Source organism: Aphanomyces invadans (assembly GCF_000520115.1).
Source record: "Aphanomyces invadans strain NJM9701 unplaced genomic scaffold supercont1.16, whole genome shotgun sequence".
NCBI classification, from domain to species: domain Eukaryota; phylum Oomycota; class Saprolegniomycetes; order Saprolegniales; family Verrucalvaceae; genus Aphanomyces; species Aphanomyces invadans.
Window position 1 is genome coordinate 196,373 of NW_008580161.1, and position 23,362 is coordinate 219,734.

Sequence of the window (23,362 nt, forward strand, 5' to 3'; positions counted from 1 at the left end):
TTCGCACAAAAATGTTGAAATGAAAAGGATGAAACCATCCGGATAATATCCGTGCAAGGTTGGTTTCCAGTTCCGCAGTGCCGAACCCCGACCCGACTCGGTAGCGGTATCATGGAGGTAGGAAGTACATCCTGTGAAGCCTGCAGTCACACCATCGCTAGTCATGCAAGGAGTTCCTTGTGGAAGACAGATCGGCAAGCACATATACTGATGTCGTGTGGGCGCCGGGAGTCTCCAAGTTGCTCGGCGTGGACACCATGCAGCGATTGATCCTAACCGAAAGCGATACGACCAAGCAAGTACGACTTGAACGCGTTCGCGATTGTGCTCCTACGAATCTCACACGTGCATTATGGCAGGTAACTTTTGAATACGCGGCGCCGCTCTTCATTCCCCAGTCCATCGGGCTCGAGCTCACACAACCCATTGATCAAGTGTTCATTGAACGAGTGTTGTTTCGCCGACGGACCACGTTCTTGGACAACATTACATCGACATCGCCATCTTCCACGATTAGTCATTCTTCGTTCCCGATTTCACAGCCTTCAGAGACGTCTCCATCCCTGTTTGATGAGAACGAGGTACTGTGGACTGCAGGCCCTCGTACTCCAAGTGATCCGCCCTTTCCAACATGCATGTAGTTCTCCGCCACATCGACCCCCCTGAACATCAAATCGATTGGGTTGTTCTCAAAGGACCCTGTCCATATCGACGTTGAAGAAGACGTATACGTGAGTCAATCGATCTTGTTGTCGCTGCTGCTGTCGCCTTCTCCAGCCACGGACGAGCACCGCGTGATCTTACAAGACACATTCCTGAGCCACACAAAACTGCTGCTGGATGCACTGGTCCATCGAGTGAACGATGCAAAGGACCAGCGGATCTCGTTGGATTCACTCAGCCACCTCGTGTACGCATCACTCTACGGTGGCCTCGTTGCTCTGTTGCAACACGGTGCTACCACCCCTGTACGTCTTTCAGTTGCGCTTGTCGTCTCTCATGTCTAATTCCCAGGACGATGGCGGATTCTCCACGCACTTGGCGCTCGAGTGCTTGCCTCTGCTGCAGAGAGTAAATGCTGCGCTCGAGCCGCTTGCCCAGTCGCTTGTCCACTCCGATCGACTGGACATCCAACCACCTAAATGCAACCTCCACAAGCGAACTCACAAGCAAGCAAACTCGCCCGCTGGTCTCACAGACGAAGGAGGTGTCCCTCCCACCCCAATGATGGCTGTCGCTTCGCGCATTCCACTCAAACGTCAACGTACGTTGTATCGTGAACCCAAACCAGACCGGCAACAACTGCATTTTGCCCATGCGATCAAAAGCATGCTCGAGAACGTCCACAGCGCCATCACAGGGTCGTCGACCGATGTCATCAACCCAACCAGCCTTCTGAACTGGGAGTTGTCAGGTATGGTAGCCTTGTGGCTGCAGTGCCCATGGCACTCGACTGATTCGCGTCGTCATGCATGCCTAGACTCGACTAGTACTAGTTTGATGGCGTACTTTGACCTGAGTTTTCAAGCCGCGAACGAACTCGTGCGTGTGTCTCGCCGGCATTCGTTTGCGTCGGTGCTGGTATTTGTCGCCGAGAACCCGACCCAACTGCCGCTGATTCAGATCGAAATGGAAATGAATTGCATCAAGACGAGCCTGTCGTTGCTAATTGAGCTGCAAATGACGATTGCCAGTGTCCAGAATCAAACGGAACCGGTGCTGGTACGTCGCATCCAAGCGCGTTGTATCACGTTGCCATGGGACACAGACGCTGAATCCAGCAACGTTGTGCGCAACTGGCGTTGATCGGCACGCTTTGGCTGTAGGTCTTGCATCCAGACGTCCAACAGAAGCTCATGAGATGGAAAGGAGCGATGGCCGTATTGCTGTCGCTCGGGTGGACCGTCAACACGACGGGGTACTACCACTTGGAATACCTCGCCGTCCCAAGCGCGCCGCAGAACTTGAACGATGCCGCGGATTTGCTGGTCAAGTACATTCGACTGTGCGAACAGCGCCACCAACAGCTCACACAAACCCACCACTTACTGCATCTGGAATCCACGACGGCATTCTCGACCACCAAGCAGGACAAGACAACAACAGCATCGGGACTCCAACAACAAGTCGAATTCCACTGCCCGCTCACGCATCAACAGTTCACTTCGTCCAAGGACTTGTCCCTCCACGCGGCGCGTTTGGAGCCATGGCTCAAGTGCATGGTGTATTGCCGCATGAAAAAGCTCTTTTGGTACTCTCCGTATTCGGTGCAACCCCAAGGCAATCTGCACTATCCATCGTACACAAGCTGCCGACTCGAAGTGCAGGCAAGCTCGGATGTCTTGTGGATTCGCCATCCGTTCTACTTGTACCATGCATGCCTTCGCCACATGATCACCGGAGCGAATGGCAAACCAGGCGATATTGCCTGGCGCGACGAAGATGATTTCTTGTTCGGATTGCCCAGTGTGCATGGCGAAGTTCACTTTACCCATGCTCGAGTGTTTCCGTCCGAAGTCGCTGTCGTGCATGCGCTGGTTCCCTGCGTGGTGGACGACAATGAGGTGGCTGCACCGTCGCAGGCCTTTTTGCAAACGCTTGTACGATCGCTTTCTATCTAGTTGCGTGGCTTGTAACATTCGAACTCATGACGGCATTTTTAGATCCAATGCCAGGAGTGCCCATGGTTGGTCCGCCTCGGTCCTGTACAATCTAGATCCCTCGAGCGCATTCAGCTCGAACGCAAAGTCGTCGGACTTGCGCTGGTGGTCTCGGGGCTGCTGCCTGCGGCCACAACGAACATGGACCATCCTGCGTGGATTCGACTTCGTTTGGAGTACCAAACCTTTCACCAGTGGCTGCACCAGCAGTGCCAGCATCCTTCGAACGACACACTGGGGCATTTGGAGCTGTGGGTGACTTTTCTCCTTCAAATGTTTGCGGACGCACCCCTCACAGACTTGTGGGCGACGGGCGACGTTTTTGATTACGTCATTCACCAAGTGTTCACCTTTTTCAAGCGCATCCACGACATACCTCTCACCGTGGCCATCCAACAGCGCATGCTCCGTCATCGACGAGCGGCTTGGCTTCAAATGATTGGGCTCGTGGTTCTCGAAGCCCATTTGCAAGCGTGTCCTGTGCTACCGTCGTGCCAGCACATCGCGATTGAATCGATGGCGGCTATTTTCAAACACAAGAATGCTGGAGCCCAGTCCATACGATATGGAAGGCATTGGACCAAGCTGCTCCAGGCGACGCATGGGTGGAGTCGAGAGTGCGACGCATGGATCGTCGAAGGCCTTTATCGCCTATGGAGGCAACCAAAACCCGTGCCCCAGACGTTTGCTGTTCTCGACCGACCTGCGGCCACAGGTGTGCCGAAACGACTTCGACTTCAATGTGTTTTGAAGATGTAAAATTATTCGTTGGTAGGAGGACTGGAAAGCATCTTTGATGCTGACATCACCCCCGAGGCGTGGACCACGGCGCTGTTTCTCACGCTGGATTGCATCGACACCAAGTCGGTGGTCACACTCTTGGTAGATCAATTGCACAAGTGGCTCGTTCAGGCCAAGGACGAATGTGTTTTGCGAGGCCACCGCCTCGTGTCGCTGTGTATGGAAAGATGCAGCACCTCCAACGACGTGGCGTTCCTACCGTCATTACCCACAGTGTGCACTCTCATGTGCACCAAGCTGCACCTCTTTTCCCACCGAACGCAAGAACATCTTGTCCATGGCCTCCAGGTACTGTGCCGTTTGCATTCGCATCGCGTCTGAATTTCCAAACGCACTCATGCTGAGGCAGACGTTGCTCCCGTTGATCCGACCGACTCCGATTCTGCTGGAATTTACAGTCCTTCTTGCAACAATGGGGCAAGACCCCCTTGCTGTCGGCGGCGAACCGTACCTGATCACCGAGGTCACCGACATCGAATCGACCAAGGTTGTGCTAAAACCGACTTCGGCGTATTCGCATACCTTGCCTCCGTTGGCATTACAGGCGGCGAAAGCTGCGATGGTCGCGTGGTCGTTGCAGTCGACGATCTCAACATGGCTTATCTCAGCCGCCAACGACGTGTTGAGCTCTGGAGACAATCTGAGTGATCGCAGTGAAAGGAAGACGGGGGTGGGGCACTTGCTTGGCCTTGGAAGCGTCATGTTGGCTGCACAAGATTGTTCAAAGTTTGTGCTGGGGCACAGCCTGCACATGTCTCGGTCGGATATCGTTCCTGTCACAGACGGGATCTTACTCTCCCTGCAACGCGGCAATACGTTGCGAGCGGTAGGTGGAGCCAATGCAACACTTGGATAAACTAACTACCGCGATTGCGAAATGCAATACGTAGACATGTCGATGTTTGTTTCGCTCCAAGTGCGCTGCAACACCGTTTTTTATCGTGCAGTGCACAGCAGGCTTGCTTGAGTTTCCCTGTGACGACCACGGAACATTTACTCGGACCCTGGTGACGCCCAATGTCCTTTCCCTGGTCGAGCGCGCCGCGTCGATCACGCCGTCGACCGTCGTGACCAACTGGTTTTTCAAAGTCTGGCTGCGTTCGCTGGATTCTCCCCGCGACGACACGATTTCGTATCTGTTGGATGTCGCGTTGCAACCGGCGTCGTTGTCCATTCCGCCACATGCGCTCGTTTCCCCGCAGACTGCGCTCCAACCACACACCTACTGGTACGACAACCTTGTGGCTCCGTATTTCGCTGAAAAAAACAATGCAGGCGAGTCGAGGAGATGTATCGGTACGCTGTCCGCGAACTCGGCCGCCTCCACTTGCTCGAAACGGTGCATGCTGACCATCCACTTCTGTGCGGTCCATTCTATGCCCACGAACGAAGCAAGGAGGCGTCCACCATACAGCGACATCGACATGGCCATCGTTTGCCGACCGCACTGACTCCTTCTCGAATTCTGACACGTGATAATCTCAAACGCATTGCTGCCATTGACAGCAACGAAGCGTGCAATCCCACGACGGTCGGGAATGCGGTCGACCTGGCAAAACTCTGCGACATGGGGTATTCCCCGTCCGTGTGCGCGTACGTATTGCGTCACTACCAGCAAAACACGCAAGGCGCGCTTCAGTGGCTCGTCAACGACCAAAATTACGACGATATTCGGCAAATTGAACTCATGCACCAACCGCCGTCGCGGGTTGGGTTTGGCGAAGCGCTGACACCAAGTGCGACGTTTTTCCGATTGAACGCGGACATCAAGGAGTCGCTGCTCATGTCGTGCTCGACGTCGCGAGAACTGCTCAACACACTTCGCCAAGTTCCCCGCGAAAGCTTCGTTCCACGGCTGTATGAAAAAGAAGTCGAAGACGACCATGCGATTCCACATCCCCTCGGATACACGCTACCATCAATGTACCAATCCTTGCGGGTGTTGGAGGCGCTCAAGCTGGAGCCAGGTTCGTACGAACAATGCTTTTCGTATGCCAACTCCGTCGTCCCGTCGTGTAACCAAGGTAACCTGTGTAGGCGTGCGGATTTTGGACATCGGGACTGGTTCGGGTTACTTTGTCACACTCTTGGCTCGCCTCATGGGCGACAACGCGAGCATTACGTCGTGGGAGCAAGATGCCGATCGGTTGGCGTACGCGTATATTTATATGGCCCAGAGTGTGCAAGATGGCCACAACGTGATTTATCCCAAGTTCATGGAGACCATTCGATTTGAGGTTGGTGCTGACTTTGTTGCGAATAATGATTGTGATGGGATCCTTATGTAGGTGTGCAATGCGTTTTTGAACGATCACGCGGACGCTACCTTTGATCGCGTGCACGCGGGGGCGAGTTGTCCTCGGGAAAGCGTCAACTTGTTGCTGCAGTATGTGGCGCTGCATGGGATTCTGGTCGTGCCCATCGACGGCACGCTTTGTCGCATCCACAAAACCCAACCCACGAACGATTGGATGCACTTGCCAGTCGAGCCGCTCGGGGCGTATTCGATTGAGAGTTTGACTCCGCCGTCGTTGCAAGTACTGAGCGCGTCGCCGTCCGACGCGACGAACTGCCAGAGACGCTACGGTTTGCATGGATTTGAAGAGGAAACGCGGACGAAACCCTTACGTGTGCTCACGATGGACGAAGACATGGTGGAGATCCCAACGGTTCCGTACCCCCTGCAAGTCAACATGCTGTTTCAAGTCACCCCTCTGACGAAATCGCGAATGTACCAACAAGGGCAGTCGAACACTGGCCTTGTAGTGACGCGAGTGGGACCGACCCCTGTCCAGTTGAAAGAGCTGTCAGTAGGAGTCAAAATCAGCGACGCCTCATTGCGTGTAAACTTTCCAACCCAACAACATACAGCGTCTGATGGTTGATCTCGGTTGTATCGTAGGTGTCGAATCGAGGAAGTTTCGGTACCGCCTGTGCCAACGTGTATGTTCGAGGTGGCGGTGTTTGGTTCTTTGAAGTACGCATCGGCACGTCCAAGGTGATTCAAATCGGATGGATCTTGCCTGGTTTTGATCCAAACCCGGAATCGGGTCTTGGTGTTGGCGACGACAAGTATTCGTATGCGTACGATGGTCGTCGGAAGAAGAAGTGGCACAATGGCATGTCGGATGATTACTGGAAGCAATCGTGCAAGGCTGGGGATGTCGTCGGGTGTCTCCTCGACTTGGACCAGGGGTATGTGTATTTTATTGACCTCGTTGTGTTGTCGCCTCCATCCATCCCAAGTGATTTTGTAGAAACATGTCGTTTCTGTTGAATGGAACCCATCTTGGCATCGCTTACACCGATCTGCCGCGGGATTTTTCGATGGGCGGATATAGCCCCGCTTGTTCCATGGACGGCGGCGAGTCCGTCTGGTTCAATTTCGGCGTTAAGCCGTTTCTATACCCTCCGTCGCAGCATTTCTGTCCACTGGCCGACTTTGTCTATCTTCCGCTCATCGACATTCCCACCACCGTCCAGTCGTCGACGATTTTCGTCGCCAAGCGAGTTCACGCGGACGCCGTTGCGGCCACCACCATCGACGACCCAAGTGTGACAATCCTCATTCCTCGCAACCGCATTGCTCCATTGGATCACCACCTCGCTTTGTTTCTTTATCACGAATCCACGTACAACCAAGCGAGGAGTGGGTCATGGGAGCAGCTGTGCACGGAACTGCAGCGCAGCTTGCGGATATCGATGGCGAGGTCATTCCTGGCGGCCCACATGTCGAGTTTGAGTCCGCGCGATTTGATGGCGTATCTGTCGTGGGCAAGTGAATTCCCCGTGATTCAGTCAGACCAGTTTAAATTGTCTCGGCATCAAATTCCATGGCTGGTCGACGCATTGGATCGTCAGTTACACGAAGCTGCCGACACAATGGTCATCGAAGAGTCGAGGCACCCCATCAGCCACCGACTGGTATACTTTCGTTGGATGGAATGACAACCTTGGGATAAATGACGACATGTAGTTGGCGGTGACCCCTGTCGTGATCATGGCGCTAAAGACGCTGCGAACAAGTCTCTTGGACATGGAGAACACGATGGAGAAAGGCAATTCGAAAGGCGCAATGGTGCATCTCCAACGCGCGACCGAGACACTCCTGAGCCGAACTGAACGCGAGCCAGGTGATCATTTTCAACGGTGTCGGTCGCAGCTTGAATCCGCGTACCAGCGAATCCGAAGCGTGTCGAACGAGTTTACCTTTGCTGATCCGTCCACCTACACACGTCGCCCAATGCTGGAGAAGGTCGTGCACTTAAAACAAGCGCTTGAGCTGTTTGAGGCCCAAGTGTCGTTCCCTTCGCGCATCCCTATTGAGGCGATCGAAGCGAAATATGTTGGTACGACGGCCTGTGCGCCTGGGAAACTGGATCTGTTTTCGTGACGACGGATGCTTATAGGGCTCCCCGAAGCGTTGTCGCTCAAGGTCGAGTTCGACCCTCGAACTCTTCGCACGAACTGGAAACTCCTTTTTTTTAAAGACGCTGCTTGCCAGCAACGTTGGCCATACGTGCTCAGTCGCGACGGATTTGCACCATTTATCATTCCGTCCAACCATTTTTACTACACATTTGTGCCTGACACGACCAAAACTCATTTAACTCCTGAGTGGGGGTATGCATTTCGAGTCACGCCATATATCTTACATCCTCAGTACGATATCTTGATAGCGTCGATGCAAGGAGCGCACTAAACCTGTTGTTTCATTTTCGTAGGCACTGCACCCCGACGTGGTCCCTCTGGACCGCCGTACAAGCGCAGCCCCAACTGCAGGACATGCTCATCCAAAGCAACGACGCGGCGTCGTGGCTTCAAAGCATTCTCCGGTACATCCGCACGCCGGCTGCGCCGGAGAAAGTCCACGTTCTGTCGACGTTGGTGCTGTGTTTACACCGGAATCGCATGCGCCTTCCGGCGGACTTGCAGCCACATCTGTCGGAATTCCTCTGGTATCTTCACCCCGAACTTAATTTTGTCTATCGCACGTCGATCAAGTGGCGCCTTCACTCAAACCCGTACTTTCAAACGCTACTCCAAACCGTCACGACAATTGCGAGCCTTGCCGAACGCCGCATTCAACGGTACGGCAAATCCAACAAACTTGGTTCCTGTGGATAACACTGCATGTAGTGTTGGCATTCACACGTTTGGCTACCACGCCGAGATGCACATGTGGCACAAGGAGCTCATCGAAACCGTTCAGGGCCTGGATGCGATGCACCCGGCCACGTGGCAGCCCATCATTAGCAAGCAGTACAACCCTCTGCACATGCTCAAGCAGCTCTTTAAGCAATTTGAAGCGTCCATCAAGTCGGATGTCCAGCGGTGGCACAAAAATCGACGAGAATTGTGGATTCGCCAAGTCGACCAAGCGTATCACCCGGCCCTGTTGTCACATTGCCTCTACGTCTTTAATGACACATTGCTCCCAGGTAAGGCGGTCGATCTTAAGTGCATGTGGCTAAGGAACTACATTTCACGAGGATAATGTAGTGTGCGTGGCGTCGAGGGAGTGTGGGTGGGCGGCCGAGCGCAACAAGTGGCTTCGGCATTTGCACGCGGCGTGCACTGTCGGCGATATTGCGATGCAGCTCATGGTGCTTGCTGGCTTCATTGACGTAGATTCGCACTCGAGTACCTGGCCGTGTCAGTCGTACGACTGGCGAAAAGCCGTCATGAACTTGACGAAAACGGATTTGTCGGAGGATGGGCAGTTGGAGGTGTCGGGACAGTGGACGGATGGCCACGTTGTGTTAGAAAACGATTTGGGTACGAAACATCCTCATTCTCGCGATTCCCATCCACTGCATCAACTTGTTAACTTTCCTGTGTCTCTGCTACACAGCAACGACCTCTCTCAACCGCATATTTGAAGACTCTCCAAAACTCTTTCGCGTGCGGCAGGCCGAAAACGTCCACGTTATCGGCGCGTTCGGGTATAAGCGGACGCTGATCCGAAAAATCCAATTCCGCCTGCGCAAGACTTTCAACAACACCCCGTGCACCGCGGGGATGGTATTTGTCTTCCCAGAGTACCCGACCCCCGAAGACATGATGAAGATTCAGCATTACGATCACTTTACGAGCGAAAAATACCAGTCGTATGTCCTTAAGATGCGGCGGCGCGCAATGGTGCCTATACCAGTTCGTCCGAACCTTTAAAGTTTGAGCCTGGAAAGTGATCTCCAACGAGTGTAGGGAGATCCCGTGGCTTACTTCGACGTCACGTCGCCGCACTACTGCCAAGGCAACACGGTCACAGTCGTGCCGGACTTTGCTTTGGTGGGCCAATACGTTGTGGTGAAGCTGCTAAGGTGCTACAACATTCGAGTCATGGAAGATCTGGCCGACGTGATCAAGCGGCAGGAAGATCACCATGCTCCAACCAACGTGTACTACAACGTGAATTCTGTTTACCTTTGGTGCTACAAGCCCCACGAAGAGGTGTGTTTGTGTACACGTCGTTCTCGATTGCCCTTGATTTGAGATTGAAAAACTAGTGGTTGATCTACCCCAGCGCGATCGAGTATATGATTGAGAGCAAGTACCAAGCGTACTGCCAAGGAGACATTGTGAGCCACGGGGAATATGTCGTGGCGGGCGAGGACGTTGTGCTGGACTTCCAGAACATGGTGCAGTACACCCCAACAGATCAGTTTTCGAACCCGGTGACGTGCCGCATCAAGCGCGTCCAAGTCACGATCGACATGAAGATCAAGCTCGCGGCGCCGCCATCGATGGAAGTCGAGTACATGGGATTCTTTGGGCTGCAAGAAACGGTTCGGTGTCGAAGCCTATGCGCGACAACGATTCATACTTGCGTAGGCGGCCGATGAAGCGTACAACACCTGGAAAGTTAAGTTTCAGACCCTGGCCATGACGGCCCAACACGCGCAACTCAACTCGCCCACCACTCAGCTCTACCGTGTCTTGAGCGAAAAATCCCCTGTTCACAACTTTCCCAGCTTGAGCGCGTCCATATCAACTTACGTCCTGTACGGCGAGATCGTGTCGATCACGGCGAGGAACGGCCGATGGGGGTGCATTGCCAACTCGGAAGCGTGGTGTCTCCTTGATACGCATCAGCCATCGTTCTTCCCGATTAGCCAGGCGAGGGCGGCCGCTCACGGGACAGTCCCGTGGCTTCCAGGTATGTCCAGACAAGTGTTCGTTTTGAGTCTTGCATTGATACGATGGGCTGCGCAGATCAACCGGTCCACTGTGTCGCTCCCAATGGAGAGGCATACTCTGGAATGTTCCAAATTGGCGCATCGCGCGAAGTCGACGAAGAACTTGTTCACATGGTCAACAAACTTCGCGAAACGAGTGGCCGGTGCGTGACCAACTTGATGGTGTCGGACGTGTACGCATCACTGCACGGAAAACACAAGGATTATCCTTACTTGAGCATTTTTCCGATCCCCGCGATCACGGGCCGACTTGACGTGCTGCGGGCGATCAATGCTCGTCTGTCGCAGTGTCTCATGTTCATCGGGATCGGATTAAAGTTGAAAGAACCCGACTGGTTGAGCGGCGTCGTGCTGAAAGCCAAGTCGTGCTTGTTCTTGGAGACAAAAATGCACGTGTGGAAGGTACGCTATCATGCCATGATCGGTGGATGAATGAACTTGATTGCATTGTGGCAGAAAATCTGGAGTGAGTCGTACAGCATGGAGCGATCGTCCGAAGTTGTGACCATCAATCGCCATCTTGCCTTCAAAGCCCGCGACACACTGCGCGACTGTGCCAATGTGTTGCAAGACGATCTCGCGGTGTATTCCCCCACAGTGTTTGTTCAGTTGTGGCGCGAATTACACCGCACGTCACCTGGGCTACTGCGGCGCAGTGACGGCAAGTCATGGTTCACCAAGTTTAAAGGTGAACCTTCCATTGACGACGGTGGGTTGTACAGAGAAACCACAGCGACCACGGTACGGTCCTCCTTGCGCACGTGTGAGAGGCTGAATTCGGTTAGTGCTACGAGCTCAACAATGGGTTGCTACCGCTCTTTATTCCGTGCTCGAATGGCAAGCACACGCAAGGCCTGAACCAGAACACGCTTGTGCCCAATAGCAGCTGCACCAAGTGGCATGAATGCTGCGAATGGCTCCAGTTTGTCGGGGTCCTCATGGGCATTGCCACACAAAACCTCGAGGTCCGTATGCTTGACGCAGACGAAAACATCTCACGTCCCCTTACAGGAAGTGTTTCCGATTCAACTGGCGCCACCCATCTGGAAGCTTCTCGTCGCGGAGCCACTCACCCCCCACGACTTTCACCAGTTTGACGTGGCGACTGCTCAAACCCTTCGCTACCTTCGGCACGCAGACTTTGATTCGGACGACATGTTTGCCTCGATCTTTCCCGACCAGACATTTACTTGTTTAAACGAGCAAGACGAAGTTGTCGAGCTTGTTCCGCATGGGGCGACGATTCCTGTCACACTGGGCAATCGACTCGAGTATGCTGACGCTCTCGAGTCGTACAGGCTCCACCAATTTGACGAGGCGGTCGGGTTCATTCGAAAAGGGTTGGAGTCCATTGTTCAAGTCGACTTGCTGCCCATGTTTACGTGGTCCGAGTTGGAGGTATGCCGGTCCGAACGATTGGACCTGCACCGTGTGACTGGGATTTATGTAGCTGCTCGTGTGTGGTCGACCGACGCTGAATTTGGCACTGCTGCGCAAGAAAACCGAGTACTCCCCCGACATGGACATGCAAGATGCACTGGTCGAGCGCTTCTGGCGCACTCTCGCTGGGTTCACGTCGGAGGAGCAGCAATTATTGTACGTCTTTCTCTGATGATCCAGTCGACATGCGCTGACGGATGTTGGGCTGCAGTTTGCAATTTGTCTGGGGGCGAACGAGGCTTCCATTCAGCGAAGTGGATTTTGGCTCGTACACTTTCAAACTCGTGCGCCACATGAGCCCCTCCAACCCGGACAACTACCTCCCCGTCGCCCACACATGCTTTTTCCAGGTGACGTGTACTTTTTAGTTGTCGTCGGCAACAAAGTTGTGCTGTCTTGAGTGTGTCTGACATGGGGTCGTAGCTGGAATTGCCCAACTATTCATCGGCTGCCATCATGCGGTCGAAATTGCTCTATGCCATGAACCACTGCACCTCCATCGTGGACGAAGAACAAGCGGCGCACCAACTCGAAATCGCGCTGTGGGACTCGTCCTAATTTAATGCGATTGTGTACAACGACGCCCGTGCATAAATTCTGACAACGAGGTGGTGAAAGAGGTCGCTGGAGACCGTGGAGCGGAGGTCGATCGCGCGATTTTTAACGTGGACTTGCAGGATTCGTGGTTACCACGTCGCGTTTCAGGCCTGCTTCAAAGAGGCCAGACGGATACGCGCCGAATCATGTAGTTGCACTTGGATCCATGTTGCGCTTCACGTGCACTCCGTTATGGCGTTCGATCTCGGCTCTCAACGTCCATAATGCCCTTCCACCGATGAAAGCGCAGTGTGACACAGTGGACCTGACAACATGCGCCAGAACCGTTCAGGACATCTTGAATGATATGTCGGGAAGGGTGCGTATGACGCAGCGATAACGTTCCTCTGCCTACACGCAGCCCACCCCGACAACCGACCCTCGCCCGTGTGGCGTACCGCCGCGGAAAACGGGGCCGTCCGCACGTGGCCCTTCCTACCGACGACCAGATACAGGCAAGTTTTGCCACATGCTCCGTGGCGAAGAGCTCACGCCCAAGTTGACGCGCTTCGCGCCAAGGTGCCGCCGAGCACACGAAATTTCCTGACGTGGCACCCCGTGAGCCATCCAACCATCATTCTCATCGCGGCCCTGAATGTTTGCGAAGTATGGTTGTTGTGCAGTGCGCATGTTGGGATGGACGAGGTGAGCGCAAGGAACAACGTGGCCAACATGCTGCGCTACCCTTTGGAACTGGCTGTGTCGGAGCCAGGGTTCTCGTATGTTTTGATGCCGTGGATGGAAGCGATGGCTCCTGCTTTGACCCGCCACGCGAACGACGAGTTGGTTGCCAAGTACCTGACACCGGCGTTTCCGCACCCGTACACGCTGGAGAATGCATTCAGCTACATTGCGTATGCTCAACACACCACGGACGAAGCGATACTTGCTATTGTTCGTGTGGACAACTCGACCCTCGAGCGAGAAGCTATCGGGAGCATCGGTGTCATCTTCGACAACGACAGCACGGGCAAGTTTGGCTATTGGTTGGGTCGACTTCATTGGGGAAAAGGCATTGCAAGTGCGGCCACTCGAGCGTTTTTGGAGGACCTCGCAGCCAACAACCATCGAGAGCTCAAGCGGGTAGAAGCGTCCGTGTACGTGGCAAATGTAGCGTCTCAGCGCGTGTTGGAGAAGAATGGGTTTCGCTGGCAACGAGTAGAGCCGACGCTGCCATATCGAGACGGTGGTGCGTTGGAGGCCAATATCTTCGTCAAAGCCATCGGCGACGGACCACTTTAAGACGAGCCTAATGCAAGAATACAATTGCGAATCGGTTCCTGAGATGGAGTGGCGCGAATCCGCGCATGGCGGTGCCTCGACTGTCGGTGCTACGGTCGTTCGCGCAAGTCGACTCGATCCGTATCATAAATGGGCTCTGACTGTCCATCGCGCGCTTGAGTGCATCCATTTTCTCCCTGGTGTGATGTCGGTGCTCAAAGTTCGACAGGCACATTTTACGAGAATCCACATCATATATACACCGTGAGGGCGAAGATCAGTAGTACGACACAGATGACTCTTGAGACCAGAATCACCTCATGGCTTGGATCAACTTGCACGCCGCCGCTGGGAACGACATCCCGACGCGAGGCGAAAGATCTAGCAACGGTTGGTTCCCACCGGCCACAACTCCGCGGACTCTTGGATGATGCACGTCACGCGGGGTCCCCCCCGCTTGCGTCGGGAATTATTGATGATTTTTCAGCTCAACGAGACGGCGAGACCCGTCATGACGTCATGAAATCTCGCAAGACGCGAACACATCTTGGGAGCTGTGCAGAACAGTTTGGTAAATTCAGTTGATGTCAGCCTCACTCGAAACCACCACGGCATCTGCAAGTTTACAGCAGTCGATCGAGTGTGCGGTTTTACGACCCGTGCATGCTGTCCAAGCCGTATGGTGGATTCAACAAAGCAATCAAACCACACGTCGCGGGGCGGACGGGACCTTAAGAATGTGCGAAAGTACCAACGGCCATGGAAAAAAGTATTTCGGCTGGATGGAGGTTGTTGGGGTCTTGCGTACAGCAGGCACGACTCTGTTTCTACAGGAGCTTTCCACTCGCCCCACTTCCACCGAGGAACAACAACTCCATCGATATCCAAACCTCAACTGGCCATGCGTGCGCCATTCCAGAGCATTCACTAGAATGCAGCGAACACATACGTGGTGCTGGCGACCATTCGACATGGACGACCACCCCCATGGCGAGTGCAAAGGTCATGGTTTCGAGAGTTTGAGCGGCATCCATTGCGAATTCAATACAGGGATCGATACCCTGCTTCTCCACGTTTGACTTTCACTTGGCATGCAGTGCCGTCTGCTTCCTTTGGCGTCTCAAGTCTCGAGGAAGCGTCGCGAGGACCTGCGTGGCATCCGTTGGCACGTCGGATAAAGTCGCCCATCGCCGTGTCTTACCGAAACGAGCGCAAGTGGGGAAGAGCAGGGGCCTTTCCAAAAAGGACCTGCTATCTCTGTTCGTTCAATCGTAGTAGACCAACGTGAAGGCACTGCACGAGCAAAAAGTGCTTTCTTGTACGAACGGTTCACGGACCGAACTGTTATCGCATCCAGCAAAGTGTGCCTCCCACGTGCCCATGACCAAGTCGAAGCACCTTGAGAGCACGCAGTGGATCGCCCGGGAGGTGCTCGCATTCGATCGATCGTGCGATTTATCGGAATTGTCTGCGCGGTTTCTGCCGGTCGACCTCCATTCCATCACGTTGTACGCAAGTTCGTTCTAGCGTACGAGATAGGCAAGCTGACCGTTCCGTACACTGTGAACTATGTGGGAGAGTGAACGAGCGCAGCCAACCAAGTCAACTCGTGGGACCTCCACAGACGTGTTGACATTGCAAATGGAATCTGCCGAGAAGAAGTACCTCCGAGCGAGAGATCCTTGTGTCATGCCATTGCTGCAGCGGTATGTTGGGCGTCGATTTGCAGCATGATAGCCGGAGGAAGATCCCAAAAGCGCAGGAGCCCATGAATTGACTCATCAAAACGACATGATGCAGCGACGTCCAACATGTTTCGTGGACAGAGTCCATGCGGAAGTGTTGGTGTTTTGCCCAATTCCGTTGTCCGAGCTGCTGAATTTGATATTCAGTTGCTCCAGTGTCATGTTGCGGCAGGCACTTGACGTTGAGAAACTGGGCGTTCGTTGGGACGTTTCTCCATTGAACCGATCTGCATGAAACCACAACACCGAGCCGCTCCTGCCGATTCGCCTGTGCAAAGGGCCCCGCCTGAACAACTTCACGCTTACTGCGACTCCCATCGGCAGAACGCCAATATGGTCCAAAAGACGTGCGTGCCAAGGACAAGAACCCTACGGTGCACCAGCTGATGCGACGAAAACATGCCTGCGCATGGAGAGCGATTTGTTCAGCCCACGCATCTGCAGAATGACGCGGGTGCATTCAGCTCTTGGGTCATCGCACAAGCCATTCGATCGCACGAGCCATTCGAACGGCAACTGTCATAACGTATGCCTTGTCAAAAGTAACTGCGATCCTGCAGGGGCATTTCCGGTTACATCCGGAAAAACCGCCCGGCTGTAAAGTTTGGCAAGCTCAAGAAGGATGGTACGTCCTGTCATCGCGACGGAACGACTCAAGGAGTGTGCAGAGTTACACAGGGGGCGTATCAAGTCGCCTGCGCCATGGGCAAGGCACATATGTGTTTCCAGGAGGGTACTACAGATACACGGGGGACTGGCAACGGGGCAAGATGCACGGCCACGGCATCTTTTTTCTGGGCGACGGTAGCACGTACGAAGGGTCGTTCGTGAACGGAGAAATCCAAGGCATGGGGTTGCGTCGATGGCCCGATGGAACGACGTACAGTGGCGAGTTTGTTCGGGGGGAGATGCATGGAGAAGGTGGGGTATACTGTCCCAACACTGGTAGATTCACGGTTGCACATGTTTAGGGATGTACATTGCACCCAGTGGCAAGAAATACGAAGGCGCGTGGCGCGACAATCAATACCATGGTATATGGCACTTGCGGTCGAAACGATGGTGTCGACACTCGAATCGTTTGGCACAGGTTACGGAGAACTCACCGAGACCGACCAGTCGCTGTACGAAGGCCACTTTCTCCTCCACAAGCCTCATGGAGTTGGACGCAAAACGTGAGGCCGATCGAGTTGTCGCATGATGTGTGATTTCACTCGATTTCCGTCACTCGTATGGACTAGATGGCCAGACAAGAGCACGTACGAAGGGGAGTGGGAACGCGGGCTGTGCCATGGCCAAGGTACAACTCGCTCTCAAGTCGGGCGGTCGGCACGGTGGTTGTAGGACGATGGACTGCGGTCGACGGGACGGTGTACGAAGGAGCATGGGAGCACGGTGTTCGCCATGGTCTTGGAAAAGGCGCGTGGACGAATGGCCTCATGTACGACGGTCTCTGGACGCATAACCATCGAGTCCGTACGTTCGCTGACCCACTTTGGCCGCCTTGATTCACAACACACGCTTGCCAAGGGCTGCCTTGACGACGGTCGTGACTGCGTAGACGTGCCGACGTGTGTGGTCGTATCGCGGTTGGGCCAGGATGGAGTGACCCCCGATCCATCGCCTCTTGTATTTCGAGAAGTTGTCCCTGCCGTTCTTGGCGACGAGGTCGCTGGGGACGCTATCCCGCCCGCGTCGGCTCCAATACCCCCTGCCAAGATCCTGCCCCAATTTCACGTCGCCTGTTGCCGGAGCGGCACCGACGCGTCGTTGTGGATGCTCGAAGAGAACCACCAAGGGCCCCGTGGTAGCATCGAGGTAAGAATGTTGAACGCACCAGACGTCGCTGCCAAAATACACTCATGTCGGCGTCACGTTCAAGGACGGAGCGACAGCCGACACTGCAACAATTGTAGTCGTCGAGGAATCTGGGCATGGCATTCGCGTGAGTTTGTTTCAGGGGCGCTCGCCGGCGGATATCGCGCGAGAGGCGACGATGGCCGCACTTGCTGACGCCGAGGCCAAAGAGAAGCGGAAGAAGAGCGCGGCAGTCGAGGCAGTTGCGCCGGCAACGGACGCAACTCCCCCACTTCTCACGACACTTGTCGACCCAGCTACGCAAATCAATGTCGTCGAGTGGGTTGTGTACACGTCGCACGGCATCGCAACGATTCCAAGCTTGCAATTGCCAGTGGAAGCAGCGCCGGGCGACTACTTTCTTCAGTTCGACAGCACCATGGACACAGCGATTCCGTCCGCCTATTTTGGGTTTACCATCGTGCGCGGGGATGACTCTGGGTCAGACAAAGTCGGGGGCAAGAAGGACGTCCCAAAGAAGAAGTAGACGAAATTGCAAAGTGAATGATGCATGTTCATCGGCCATAGAGGCGTCCAGCGCACCACAAAATCTTCATCTGATGGTGGCGGCTTTTCAAAAAGCAATTCTCTTGTGGCTACAATTGAAAATCGGTAGGCTTGACGCTCGCAGCCAAGAGGCGTCGGTCGACTGTAGCAGGCATGTCGAGCTGAAAAAACCCCAACACGTTGCGCTCGAGCCGGCTGTGGTACAGCGCATGCTTCAACGCAAAGTAGACCGAGTTTACGAGCTGGAACGGCGGCTCCCCGACGGCTTTGGAGCTCATCACGCCTTGGGGGTTTTCGGCCTTGTCCAGCAACGTGACATTCAAAATCTCGGGAATGTCCTTGTGCGACGGGATCTTGTACTCCCACGTCCCGCTCGTGACGAGCTGTCCGTGTGCATCGTACTCGACGCTTTCTTGAAAAAAGAGCCCCAGCGCCATCACGAATGCCCCCTCGATTTGACCAATGTCGATCAACGGGTTGAACGACTTGCCGCAGTCGTACATGACGTCCGTTCGAAGCACGTTGAGTTCGCCCGTCAAGATGTCCACCTCCACCTGCGCCGCCCGCGCTTTACTCGTCAAAGCGAATGGAGAAGTTTTGTACCTCGGAGCACGCAGCAGCATACACGAAATAGTCAAACTGTTGCCCAGGGGGCGCCACAACGTTGGGCTGTTCTCCTGCAAAGAGCTGGACCCCTTCATCATGGGCTCGTTGAATCAAAACTTCCCACGAAGCGTCCTGGGGCAGCTTTGCTCGCACAGGTTCCAGGCGAGTCATCAAAGTCGCACACGCAGCCCTGCCAAACATCGATCGGTCCCAGATCAAAATGGCCCAAACACGTACTGAACAGAGCGAGCAATCGACTCGGACGTGCTCGATCCACCGGTCGCGTCGCTGTTGGGGATGAGTCCCGTCGACGTCGGCTGGAGTCTGATTTTCGTCAGCGGAATTTTGAGCATGTATGCGGCCATTTGAGCCGCTTTGGTGTCGATCCCCTGACGTAAGACGATGTTTCAACAAAAACCAAACGGACGGCACGTGCGGCTAGCCAGCACAAACGCGCAGTCGAGCGATGGACTCGATGTTTTGTACCTGGCCAATTTCACACCCGCCTGGCACAGCCCACGAGTGAGTCCATCGACTCGATGTTCAACCCGAACGCCTACCGTGGGACACAACGACAGAACCATCGCCGTGGAAAATCGACACGGTGGCGCCGTACTTGAGCCCCGAAGTGCCAATGCCATATTTGACAGGGGTGACTGCCAGTCCTTTTTTCTTCCACTTGTTTTGGCTGTTAAAGTACAAATGGGCCTCTCGACGACGAGCGACATTTGCAGACTCGTGCAATTTGGTCCAAATGCGGCCCAGCGTGACGTTTTTCAGCATTTGGCCGTACGGAGTCCTGTCGTTGTCTGCAGCGATTTTTGTTGTCATCCACCGCCTCCATACATGAGAAGCAAAACATACCTTTGACGAAGTTGCGCTTTTGAACCCACTCGACAGGCAGCTGCAGCGTCTGCGCTACATGTTCAATCACCATTTCCAACAACATCACCGAGTTGGGCACGCCCGGCGCACGGACAGACGTGCACGTTGGCGTATTGCTCAAGTACATGTAGCCTCGAGCTCTAACGAAAAGCGACGTCGCAATGTGAGCGAATCCGTCCAACAGCATCGAGACAACGAGAGGCGGAGAGACAGTACCGAAACGAAGGCACGTGGTATGCGCCATCGGACCACAAGATCGCCATGAAACACTCGCCACAGTTGTCTCTACCATCGAGGTCAACAAATATTTCTCGCGTGGGAGGCATGCATACCCGCCAGCAAAAGCTCCCATGGCGAAGTGGAACGTCAAGTCCAATGCCAAGAGATGGCCGTCGTTGTCAAACCCAACATGGTACTCGCCAACCATGGCATTGCGACCGGCCACATTCCGAAAGTCGGTGTTGCGGTCGTTGATCACTTGGACGGCCTACGTAGAAATTCCCCACACAGCATGAATCTCGGCAGCTTTCGTCTCGGGGCATGGAGCGTTGTCATGTCCACTCATCGCTTGCCCACACACACGGGGCCCGAAATAGGACCGTTGGAGCATGTCAAACAGTCGAGGAAACCTACGACGCCATGCTTGTGGGCTGCGATCGCGGCGGCCGTGGCATTCACATTGCACCGCGTCAATTTCCCGCCAAACCCACCGCCCGCACGCTTCATCTTGATCTCAACCGCATGCATCGGTCGATTGAGCACACGAGCGATCGCCGCTTGGACGCCAGTCGGGTTTTGTGTTGACGCTTCAACACGGTAGCATTCATCTTCGTCAGGATATACCGTTGTGGCTGCGACACAGCCATGAGATCACCCTCCATGCAACGTACAGCTCCGCCCCCAATCCAACGCCAACTTTAAGTCTAATTTCGCACCTTGTGGCTCCATGTAAAAGTGTCGCTGTGATCCAAATGCGACCGAGCCTTTGAGCTGATGGGGTGCCTTGGCAATCTTGTCCTCGACATGGTCGTCGCTCTGTGGCATGCAAATTGGATTCGCTTGATCGGGAGTCGACGGCACAAATGTGTTGGCCTCACGAGCCATCGCCACGGTCGTGATGGGGTTTTCGTTGGTCCAAAATGGGTCGTCCTCGATGGCACCGTACTCGACGTCGACGAGACTTGCGGCGTGTTGTGCGACGTCTGCTGACGTGGCCAGCACAAGGCCGAGCGCTGCCCCCACGTACAAAGCATTGCCTTGAACGGGTACGAACAGCGGCTCATCGCCGTCGCCAATACGGTTCGCTCCCGGAATGTCGGCGGCGGTCACGACGTCCACAACTCCCTGGACGTTGAGCGCTTTTTGCGTGTTGAGTTGAACGACTTTGGCCAGCGCCTTGGTGGAAAACACAAGAGCCCCGTAGAGCAGTCCAGGGAGTGGCAGCGCATCGCCAACATACTTTGCTTCCCCTGTCGCCAGCAACTACATCCCAGCGTAAAGATGAAATGACGTCGAGACAACGGTGGAACATGGGGGACCTTGGCGCTGAGTTTGGGAATCGATTGACCGACTGGGGCCGTCCCGCCGTCCACGGTAGGGACCACTTGATGGCCGCTTGACACTTGGCGAGGTAGTTCGTACCGTCCCGACGCGAGCCGCGCGGACGACAGCGCCGGGGCGACTTCTAGCATGGTCTTGTACCAAAACGAATGCACCACCGACCTGCATGTGCCATGATTGGATCTTCGCATTTGGCCAGCCAACGTACTGTTTGAATGCATCGAGGTGCTGCATGTCGCTTTCCAACGCTGTCATCGTGCTGGTCAACGTCGTGGGGTCGGTCACGAGGCGGTCGGTCAAAGCGTTTTCCGTTTGCGTGCATCGCATGAGTTTCCCAACGCCATGGAACACGACGCGGGCGCGGGTGCACACGTGGTCCGCATTCAACACGATCATCATGGCGGCGTTGACGTGTGCATGCGAATTTTGCTTTCGTTGGGCGACTTTGTGGCATTTGAACGTGCGTAACGAAGACGTCTCGTACAACGGGAGCTCGAGCGACATGAGCAGAGGGTTCGCCGTGTCGGGAAGCGAAAGAAAGTCCTCGATCGACATCGACGTCAACGTAGGACCTTGACGGACGGTCAGCGCCGCGCCGTACCCGACAAGGCCCGTGGCCAAGTCGGACGGAAACGACGGAAAATGCCTTGCCAACGCTAGATTGCCCGCCCACGTTCCTGCATTGCGCACCTGATGGTTGGCAATTTTCGACACATGCCGCGCAAGCGCCTGGATACATGGATTTCCCTTGATCGCATGCAAGGTCGAGAGCATGACTGTGAGCGAGACAGACGCTCCCACCGACAGATTCGTGTCCGTCGTGCGAATCGTCTGCAGCTCCGGAATGAAGTTGATGTCGATCAGCACAGTCGGCAAGATGGCGTGGTTGTACGGAGCCGTGCCATTAAAGTACTTGGACACTCCACGCGACGTCAGCCCGCCAACAACCATCACCTTGTCGGCACTGTGCTTGGCTTGAACAGCGACGAGCTGGTCCATCGAAATGACCCGATACCACGACAAGATTGCCGTGGATGTTGCGTGAAATGCCAACGGGACGGGGGTGTACTTTTTTATGAAGTCTGGCACTTGGGCATCGTCGAGCTCTACATGGGCAACAAGCGCTCTCGGTTAGCTCACTGGGCTCACACGGCCATTCATGGGAAGCACAGATTGTAGAATACACCATGGAAACAGCACTGCTGCCTATGTAGCCATCAACGTCACACGTCACAACGGGAAGGCTAGGTTCCACCACAATCTAGTGTGCCGCTGCGCTTGTCGAAGCTACCGGCAATCGACGTCCATCCAGCTTGGCATGCATTGTACAACGATTCCGTCCAACTCGAAATGCGCGACGCAGCACACCATTGAACATGTGCAGGCACAAACCTCACCTGGCTTATACGGGGCACCTAAATCTTCAATTTCACCGAGTTGGAGGTGATGTTGATGCGGGCAGTCGTCGCAGGACGTCGTGCACTGCTTCATCGCGCGCGTTTCGTCCGTGTGGTCGCACTCGAGGTCTTCCCTCTCGACAAATTCAAAGTCGGGCTCGTCCTTGTCGACAAAGCGACGGTCGCTGCGGGGGCTGTACGATTCGTATTCAAGGGAGGTTGGTGCAGTCGACGCCGTGCTGAAAGATTGCATCGTCTGGAGGATCGGGCGGTACCCCGTGCACCGACACAAGTTGCCATCAAAGTGGTTTTCAATCGTGTCCTTGGTCAGTGGATCGTTCGCACCAGTCGACGACGACGTTTGAAGCAACTCGTACATGTTCATCACCCACCCGGGGGTGCAGAAGCCACACTGCATGCTGTAGTTGTCGACCATCCGCGACTGAATTGGGTGCAATCGGTGTCGAGTGCTTCCGACCCCTTCCACAGTCAACACGTCCATGCCATCGATAGCCGCGAGGGGAATCAAACACGCGTTCACAGAGCGATAGATGATCTGTGATGACGCGAAAGGACTCCGATGGCACAACACTACAGTGCACGCGCCACACCCACCTTCTCCACACGAGAGTTTCGTCCCGGTCAGCCCCGCTTGATCACGAATGTAATCGATGAGGCGGAGGTCGTTGAATCGTGGAAATGCGTTGCCATCTACCTCTATCTTGCGCCCGTTCAGCGCAAACGTAAGGATGTGAGACCATTCGGTCGGAGGCGGCGGGTCCTGCTCCATCGTCATCCTGTGGAATGGCGATCGATCTTCCGATTTGTCTCTGATCGTCCTTGAATAGTCTGACATGGTGGAACGATTTAGAACTATTTTGAACGCA

At 54.7% G+C, this 23,362-nt stretch overlaps 4 protein-coding genes across 6 annotated transcripts; 3 read left to right on the forward strand and 1 right to left on the reverse strand.

Annotated features, from left to right (window-relative positions):
* Positions 1 to 86: 86 nt before the first annotated feature.
* On the forward strand, positions 87 to 12,658 carry H310_08053 (the record flags this gene model as incomplete). Of its 2 annotated transcripts, XM_008873658.1 has the most annotated exons (32): positions 87 to 117; positions 162 to 299; positions 360 to 581; positions 642 to 968; positions 1,015 to 1,414; positions 1,481 to 1,722; positions 1,827 to 2,600; positions 2,664 to 3,375; positions 3,436 to 3,749; positions 3,811 to 4,287; positions 4,352 to 4,689; positions 4,737 to 5,428; positions 5,499 to 5,698; positions 5,750 to 6,271; positions 6,364 to 6,656; positions 6,719 to 7,385; positions 7,438 to 7,810; positions 7,871 to 8,123; positions 8,186 to 8,551; positions 8,601 to 8,902; positions 8,964 to 9,239; positions 9,316 to 9,614; positions 9,669 to 9,914; positions 9,971 to 10,249; positions 10,296 to 10,620; positions 10,677 to 11,062; positions 11,117 to 11,401; positions 11,446 to 11,625; positions 11,672 to 12,058; positions 12,111 to 12,256; positions 12,312 to 12,450; positions 12,524 to 12,658. In XM_008873658.1, the coding sequence occupies exons 1-32, from the start codon at positions 112 to 114 to the stop codon at positions 12,656 to 12,658; spliced, it is 10,701 nt and encodes a 3,566-aa protein (XP_008871880.1). In that variant the 5' UTR covers positions 87 to 111. The 2 variants fall into 2 exon arrangements, with proteins under 2 accessions (XP_008871880.1, XP_008871881.1); XM_008873659.1 differs by lacking the exons at positions 87 to 117; positions 162 to 299; positions 360 to 581; ... (1 more) ...; positions 1,015 to 1,414; positions 1,481 to 1,722 and having other exon boundaries at positions 1,770 to 2,600.
* Positions 12,659 to 13,314: 656 nt separating this feature from the next.
* Positions 13,315 to 13,981, forward strand: H310_08054 (hypothetical protein). The gene has a single exon (XM_008873660.1). It carries the CDS (start codon positions 13,334 to 13,336, stop codon positions 13,937 to 13,939), a length of 606 nt encoding a protein of 201 aa, XP_008871882.1. The 5' UTR covers positions 13,315 to 13,333; the 3' UTR covers positions 13,940 to 13,981.
* Positions 13,982 to 16,251: 2,270 nt separating this feature from the next.
* On the forward strand, positions 16,252 to 18,823 carry H310_08055. 2 transcript variants are annotated; one of them, XM_008873661.1, is made up of 8 exons: positions 16,252 to 16,288; positions 16,332 to 16,584; positions 16,635 to 16,697; positions 16,754 to 16,838; positions 16,905 to 16,963; positions 17,008 to 17,139; positions 17,225 to 17,481; positions 17,546 to 18,823. In XM_008873661.1, the coding sequence occupies exons 1-8, from the start codon at positions 16,286 to 16,288 to the stop codon at positions 18,005 to 18,007; spliced, it is 1,314 nt and encodes a 437-aa protein (XP_008871883.1). In that variant the 5' UTR covers positions 16,252 to 16,285; the 3' UTR covers positions 18,008 to 18,823. The 2 variants fall into 2 exon arrangements, with proteins under 2 accessions (XP_008871883.1, XP_008871884.1); XM_008873662.1 differs by having other exon boundaries at positions 16,905 to 17,139.
* H310_08056 (hypothetical protein) lies at positions 18,014 to 23,304 on the reverse strand. The gene is made up of 13 exons (XM_008873663.1): positions 22,476 to 23,304; positions 21,287 to 22,184; positions 21,057 to 21,240; positions 20,454 to 21,000; positions 20,152 to 20,369; positions 19,851 to 20,005; positions 19,735 to 19,803; positions 19,498 to 19,658; positions 19,194 to 19,442; positions 19,120 to 19,139; positions 18,871 to 19,022; positions 18,631 to 18,823; positions 18,014 to 18,581 (listed from the first exon to the last, which is right to left on the reverse strand). Exons 1-13 carry the CDS (start codon positions 23,269 to 23,271, stop codon positions 18,117 to 18,119), a joined length of 4,107 nt encoding a protein of 1,368 aa, XP_008871885.1. The 5' UTR covers positions 23,272 to 23,304; the 3' UTR covers positions 18,014 to 18,116.
* Positions 23,305 to 23,362: the final 58 nt, after the last annotated feature.

Excerpts from the sequence above, each read along its gene's own strand:
- H310_08054 (XM_008873660.1), top strand. The coding sequence starts at position 13,334 with ATGGACGAGGTGAGCGCAAGGAACAACGTGGCCAACATGCTGCGCTAC.
- H310_08055 (XM_008873661.1), top strand. Across the intron at positions 16,964-17,007 it reads CGGGCTGTGCCATGGCCAAG|GACGATGGACTGCGGTCGAC; the intron begins GTACAACTCGCT and ends CGGTGGTTGTAG. Across the intron at positions 17,140-17,224 it reads GACGCATAACCATCGAGTCC|ACGTGCCGACGTGTGTGGTC; the intron begins GTACGTTCGCTG and ends GTGACTGCGTAG.
- H310_08056 (XM_008873663.1), bottom strand. The coding sequence starts at position 23,271 with ATGACGATGGAGCAGGACCCGCCGCCTCCGACCGAATGGTCTCACATC. Across the intron at positions 21,001-21,056 it reads TTCCCAAACTCAGCGCCAAG|TTGCTGGCGACAGGGGAAGC; the intron begins GTCCCCCATGTT and ends GCTGGGATGTAG. Across the intron at positions 20,006-20,151 it reads CAGCCCACAAGCATGGCGTC|GCCGTCCAAGTGATCAACGA; the intron begins GTAGGTTTCCTC and ends ATTTCTACGTAG.